At 35.7% G+C, this 7,500-nt stretch overlaps 1 protein-coding gene across 6 annotated transcripts in view; it reads left to right on the plus strand.

Moving 5' to 3' along the window:
• LOC137646096 (CUGBP Elav-like family member 4) overlaps window positions 1-7,500 on the plus strand; it is a 79,905-nt gene that overhangs the window by 45,297 nt on the left and 27,108 nt on the right. For 5 of the 6 annotated variants that reach the window (XM_068379288.1, XM_068379292.1, XM_068379291.1 and 2 more), the window contains one exon: window positions 3,780-3,944. The exons of the other annotated variant lie outside the window; for it this stretch is intronic. In XM_068379288.1, the coding sequence (XP_068235389.1) occupies window positions 3,780-3,944 (165 nt within the window). The remainder of the gene's footprint in view (window positions 1-3,779; window positions 3,945-7,500) is intronic. 6 annotated transcript variants of the gene reach the window in all.

A 7,500-nucleotide genomic window follows, 5' to 3' on the forward strand; every position in this document is an offset into this window, starting at 1 on the left:
CTAAAATGAAAAGCAAATCAAAAAAATTCTTTGCGATTTGTTAGATGTCTTTGAGTGCATATTCCTGCCACAGTCGTTTCAAGATCAGCCGATTTGACTGACCTGTGTCATATATATAGTCGTGTGTGTATTTGTATTCTAACCCTATGACGCCATCTTGAAAGTGTCGGTGGCAGGATGGATCACGGAATATAATTTTATTCTAATTAATATTGATTCTTTTTTCCAGTCGATTGGAATTCAATTTTATTATAACATTAATATATGGTTATGATCCAATCGATTGTACATCTTGCAGAATTCGGGTCCCAGTTTACATTGCTTTAGTTTAGAATACTTTTTCTCAAGGCAATAACTGAGTCAGTAGGACCAATCACGCACCCTCCAACCCCCACTCCCCCCCCCACAACCATAACCCCCAAATCATCACATTCTCTCTCTCTAATCTCTCTCTCCATTGTTGATAAGCAGATGATGCAAAAAGTAAAAAAAAAAAAAAAAGTAAAACAATCAGGACTAAACTCATATGCTGGAGACGAGTTTGTTGCTTACCTTCATTTATTGCACTTAAATGTTGTGATGAGATATTTTTTTTCTTTTAATATATATATATACATAATTTGAAGTCCCACTTTTAGCATGTAAGTTTAGATTCCTTTTTAAGTCTCGTTGCAAATTCTGCCAGGACTAACCCGTCATATCTCTTATCTTCCCACTATCGCTCTAAAACCTCCTTCTTTTACTGTCTCCTGTCTACCCGTTGTCATGATTTATTTTTGAATTATCCTTATCTTCCTTTTCACACTGTGATTTTTTGCGTATACCGTTCGATGTTTGTCTGTATTTTAATTTACTATATATTTGTGGCACCCCCACCCTTACTCCTGTCCTTCTATGTATATTTTTCATATTTATATATATTTATATATAGATATATATCTATATTTACGGTATATATTGTTTTGTGTATATGAGGTGGCGTTCAAAAAGTTATTTCAGGTCTCTAAGGTTCATTTTTTGCGAAGAAGGAATATCATTCTTCATTGGGATAGTCCGCTATCTAAATATAACTGCGACTGTAGAATATTATTATTGTTATTATTTTTTCTTCAAGTGACAATGCAAACTCTTGATCAACGCCTCTCCTCATTAAGCAATAAGATACTAAGTGTTGTTGTGGCAGAAGTCGTCGTTCCATTAGTGCTGTTTCTGTTACATGTCGTAGATGCTAATATTTCGGGGGGGAAGTTGGGAGACTGTAGAAGGAACCTGACTCCATATTCTCTTGGTTGTCCCCACAAACCTCGAGATTGGAAGATTTCCATCTAAACAGACTGACATTATTGCCAAAAAGACTTGCTCTTTTTTTATTATTGCTCTGCCCTGACTTCCCTCCGCCATTTCTGTGAAGTGTCCTTGTGAATTATCATCCTGGCAAAGGGAAGGGACGAGTTGAGGTCCTTTTCTCAGGTAGTGAGAAATAGACAGAGGGAGAGAGTCCTAAATATCCTAAGTACAGTGAGATGAAATAAACATTAATTTCAGGATTCTCTCCTGACGTCACTTCTCTTTGCAAGGATGTTATTATTTTGTTTTGACTAACCATTAAGTTTTCCCGCATAAAAAAAGCAAAGATGAAAAGGTTATGTATTAATTTAAGGATTTTAAGAAAAAGGGGCCTTCGGGATATTCATTATTTATTTTCTTTATTTACACCAGTCTTAATGATAAGATATAGCCTTTGTTTATTTCCCCTATTTCTTATTTTTTTCCGGCACCTGTAGACAGTTTGCGCAGAGCATTGTGGTACCACCAGGGACCTATATTTACTTACATCATTCTAATGAGGTTCTAATCATCATAATCACCGTAATAATGATATGCTAATTAGTTTTGCCTAGGATAACTAATTTGAGACGTTCCAGGAGTCACTACCATCATTATTCATTACTTTTAAGAAAGTTTTATTCTGCTAAATTTTCACATCTTGCATGTAAATTCATTCCTGCCTCTTTGGATGTAAACTTACTAACTTGTTGAAAGAAGGATCCGGGTGTCGCTTCACAGAGAAGAGAACTGAAAGTCCTTCCAGGGAAGAGAACTGAAAGTCCTTCCAGAGAACTGAAAGTCTTTCCAGAAGAGAACTGAAAGTCCTTCCAGGGAAGAGAACAAGGTTCTACTAGAGAAGATAACTAAAAGTCCTTCCAGGGAAGAGAACTGCAAGCGCTTCCAGGGAAGAGAATTGAAAGTTTTTCCAGGGAAAAAAACAAAGTCCTTTCAGGGAAGAGAACTGAAAGCTTTTCCGGGGAAGGGAACTGAAAGTCCTTCCAGGGAAGAGACCTGAAAGTTCTTCCAGGGAAGAGAACTGAAGTTTTTCCAGGGAAGAGAACTGAAAGTCCTTCCAGGAAGAGACCTGAAAGCTCTTCCAGGGAAGAGACCTGAAAGTCCTTTCAAAGAACTGAAAGTCTTCCCTGAGGAGAGAACTGGAAGTCCTTCCAGGGAAGAGAATTGAAAGTCCTTCCAGCGAAGAGAACTGAAAGTTCTTCCAGCGAAGAGAACCGAAAGTCCTTCAGGGAAGCGAACTGAAAGTCCTTCAAGGGAAGAGATCAAAGTCCTTCCAGGGAAGAGAACTGAAAGTCCTTCCAGAGAAGAGAACTGAAAGTCCTTCCAGGGAAGAGAACTGAAAGTCCTTCCAGGGAAGAGAACTGAAAGTTCTTCCAGAGAAGAGAACAAAGTCCCTCCAGAGAACTGAAAGTCCTTCCTGGGAAGAGAACCAAAAGTCCTTCCAGGGAAGAGAACCGAAATTCCTTCCAGGGAAGAGAACTCAAAGTCCTTCCAGGAAGAGAACCGAAAGTCCTTCTAGGGAAGAGAACCGAAAGTCCTTCTAGGGAAGAAACCCTAAAGTTCTTCCAGGGAAGAGAACGGAAAGTCCTTCCAGGGAAGAGAACTGAAAGTCCCTCCTGGGAAGAAAACAAGGTTCTTCTAGGGAAGAGAACTAAATCCTTCCAGGGAAGAGAACTGAAAGTCCTTCCAGCGAAGAAAGACATTGCCGTTGGTCACTTAAGTTTTTTTTAACTTTTTTATTAAGAATAAGAACAGGCAACGTTGGGCTTTACACTAATGGCCTATTATCTACAGTACTTTGGAATCCCCCTCTCCCTCTTTTGATTTATAGGGTGCCCACCCCCTCCCCCTCCCCCTCTAATCCTCCCTCTTCTATCCTGATTCTTCTCCCCCATTTTCAAGTGGTCCAAATACCCCCACCTACCCCCCATGTAGCATTGCAACATATTTATATAAATATCATGGGGGCCCAAGAAAAGGGTGTTTGTTCCACAATCTGACCTTATTCCAGTGGCAGTCTTTTATTTCTATTTTTATTTTAGTTTTTGACCCATTATTTTACAAACACACACACACACACATACATATATATATATATACAGTATATATATATATATATATATATATATATATATATGTATATATATATATATATATATATATATATATATATATTTATATATATATATATATATATATATATATATATATATATAATGCTAAACCTACAATATACACATATACACAAATTTTTCTCTTAATTACACAATTACTCCTCACTTAATTCCTAACTATACCTTCGTCCCAATTTCTTTCTAAACCCTGCCACCCTCACTCCCCCTCACCTCCTTCAGCAACCCCCTACCCCTCCCCCCCCCCCTGCACCACCTGCTCTGCGCGTGCGCGCCTGATAAGTGTTGACCGTGTCTCCCCAGGTGCCAGTCAAGCCCAGCCGGTAAACGGCGGTGCCTTGCCCTCCATGCCTTCCCCTACGATGCAGAATTTCAATATAGCTCCTCAGCCAGGGCCCAATAGCCAACCAGGCGGGACACCCGCTGAGGCTGTGTTTGCTAACGGTCTCCCTCAAACCTTTGCTGCACGTAAGAACTTTTTCTACTCACCACTTTCCAAGAAGACACTTATATTTGCTAGCATTCTTTTTTATATAGATAACTATTATGATGATGATGATGATGATGATGGTCATTTTTAAGAATACAGAAGATCCTATTTTGCTTGCTATATCCAGAGCCGTGGCCATTAATAGTATTCCTTTTTTTTTAGTTTTCGTTTTTATTTTTTTTTCCTTTTCACCTTTTTTTCTACTTTCCCCACCCACATAAAAATGAGTTGTTTTAGTTCGTTGTTCAAACTCATTTCTCGTAAGGAAAAGCGAATGATTGGTAGTTTAAAAACATCCAAATCTCAGCCGTGGAAATCTTCCCTAAAAAGTTTCACTTTAAGTTTTCCAAAAAAGTAATACCAATGCATGTTCTTGTTTGATCATAGATGGCATTAAATGAAACTAACTCTCTCTCTCTCTCTCTCTCTCTCTCTCTCTCTCTCTCTCTCTCTCTCTCTCTCTCTCTCTCTCTCTCTAAGTTAACCACGGCAGCGAATGGATTAAGCATGGAACAGTGATTTCTAAAGTCCGCAAAATGTTAAATTCACTCAACCCTCTTCTCATCTTGGGTCTAAGAGTAATAGAAGTATTTTATCATAAAGTTAAATTGTTAAATTAGTATACTGTTCTCCCCATCCTGCCCACTCCCTCCCCACCCACCCCTTTTCAAAAAAAAAAGAATAAGATAATGTCAAAATGAAAATTTTACTAATCAGGAAAAAGGGTCCCCTCCTCTAAATTAAGTTTCTACTTTCGATTTTCTAATTTTCGTTGCCATGGCCCAAGCCTGAATCTAGCAAGTTGTGTCTTGAGATCAAAAGAGTAGTGTTTTTTCCATTTTGGGGAAATAAATCCATAGTCACTTTTGACGAAAGAGGAGCAGAAAATACATGAAATTCATCTCTTCATTCATGCAATACCTTGGATAACTGTATGCAATTTTGTTTACTAATTACCACCATAAGGATAAGTTTTCTGCTCCTTTGTGGGTTTATTCCAGAGACTATTAAAGGCCCAAGAGTAAGTTCATCTACCCCAGATCGACCCTTGATTAAATATAACTCTTTGTCTTTGACACGTATTTGCTATCACAAGATTAATATTGATCTTTGAAAAAACTTACTCATCACATCCTAGGAGAAGGTTGCGCTTTTTTTAAAATATAAATAAATAACTTAACATAATATATATATTTTTTACCCTATCACTGGTGGTGTGTAGACCTTGCTTAGCTTGATAGGGAGTATACATGTATATTAGCTTACATGTATACCTAGACATGTATACCAGCTTACATGTATACTAACTCCGACCCACCCTTAAGTGTGTGTTTAGCTTATCTGTTTTTCTCGTTGCTTCTTTGTTATATCTATCTTCTTTACTTGTCTGTATCCCTCCCGTCATTTATATTTATTTTTCTTTTTAAATGTTTTCATGCCCTTTTTGTTATTAGAGTGATTCACAGAACAACACGATTTTTTCTGATACCTTTGTAGATACACTCGTGGTTTTCCTGTTTCCCCCCCTTATTGGATTACATCATTAGATGGTTGAATTTTGTGTAGATTTTTCCTTATAAGATTTTTTGTTGGAAGTATAGATATATACATTTTTATATATACCTATATCATATGTATATATATATATATATATATATATATATATATATATATATATATATATATATATATATATATATATATATATTCATTCATTCATTAAATGGTAAAGCACTTATGGCATCAATTATTTCAATGCAATACTTTTTGGTGTTCCGTAGCTTTTCTTATCTTCAGAGATAGATTTTTTAAGGAAAAGATGAAATTGTTCCATTTATTCAACTTGTCGTCGACAGCTGTTTCAGCCTATAACTAGACATTCGTCAGGGCACTCTAGAAAAAAATCATTATTCGTAAATAACGTCATTGCATTCATACAAACGAAAATTAGAAGAAATCTAATAACGTCAAAAAGTAGTAAATATATATTTTTAGATATTTTCCCAAAAATTTATGAAAATAATACTTAAGACATTTGGATCTTTAATTCAGTTTTAAAATTCCATTTCGAGTTCAAAAGACCTTGCATAGGAGAAAATCTCGATTCTCAATGAAGTTTCAAACGATCCAGGATAAGTTTTGGAGGCCTACTGCACACTGTCCACTTGCTGTAGGGGAGGACATAGACTGAGGAAGCTGTAATGTTTAATATTCAGATGTACAATGCTTCATCAATCACCTGCCTCCCAAAGTTATTCTCTTATTGAGCAACTTCTGTGTCCTCAGTGAGGTCATTTGATGAAGGTTTCTTGTCGTGTAGCCTACATCAACGAAAAGCTGATGCATGGCTCCATTATTGAAGTGAGCGTTAAATCTCCTTCAGTGGGCTTCGTGTTGCCAATGTAGCATATATTGAGGTGCTTATATTTCTATTTTTAAAGTAAATTGATCTTAAGCTGGGTACTTTGTGGGGATTTATTAAGTTGGCCTTGCTGTAGAGTTTCAGCAATACTTACCCAAATAGTGACATTTGTTCTGTTTGAATGCACTGACGTTATATGAGGATAATGATTTCTTTGTAGAGGTACCCTGACGAATGCCATCCGTTATTATCTGAAACAGCTGTCAGCAAAGATTGAATGAATAAAGGAAAACAGTAACAAAAGAAAAGAAAGGATACAAAACTAGAAGTGTTATCTGAAAAGAATTGATGGCTAAAGTGTTTTAGCATTTAATGAAAATTGTCTAAGAGATTGACTATGCCCCAAGAGCATAATACATATATATATATATATATATATATATATATATATATATATATATATATATATATATATATATATATATATATATATATATATATATATATATAATATATGTATATATATAATATATGTATGTATATACTGTATATATATAAAGATGTATATTTGCATACACATACTAAACCATATCATTATGGTCAGTAAAGATTTTTAAGTTCTCCTTAACCCCCATTTATTTTGGTAAAACCACCAAACATTGCACATCTAAATAAAAAAAAATTAGAATTGAAATACTCTGTAGATTTAAAGAATAAAGTTGTATGCCCTTTTACTCTAAATTCCATTTAGAAAAGTAAAATTGAAGACGTGTAGCCAGCGCCCCTAAGGAAGTTTTAGGCCTGTAGGCCACGCGAAAAGTTATCCATCATGCAGACTCAATCGGAATTTGCAATCAGATGAATGATGTATTTAATTATATGATTGCAGGTTAAACGTTGTCATTAGATTTGCAAGAAATTTCCTTAGTAAGGCAGTGGTTATATGTCTTCTCTCGGGTACCTTTATCCTTGTTACATCTGTGCAGTCATTTAGATCACCTTGATTTTTCTGTTTATGTTTTGCAAAGCATTTAGGATAATTTTTTTTCTTTTCGGTTTAAGTACGGAGAAAATATTTCATTTGTTTTTCATATCTTTAAGTGCAAATACAGTCAGTGAATTAGTTTTTATAAAATGTTAAATAGCCTTTTCTAGACACTTGTTAGTTAAGA

Source organism: Palaemon carinicauda, chromosome 8, assembly GCF_036898095.1.
Source record: "Palaemon carinicauda isolate YSFRI2023 chromosome 8, ASM3689809v2, whole genome shotgun sequence".
Lineage (NCBI taxonomy): Eukaryota > Metazoa > Arthropoda > Malacostraca > Decapoda > Palaemonidae > Palaemon > Palaemon carinicauda.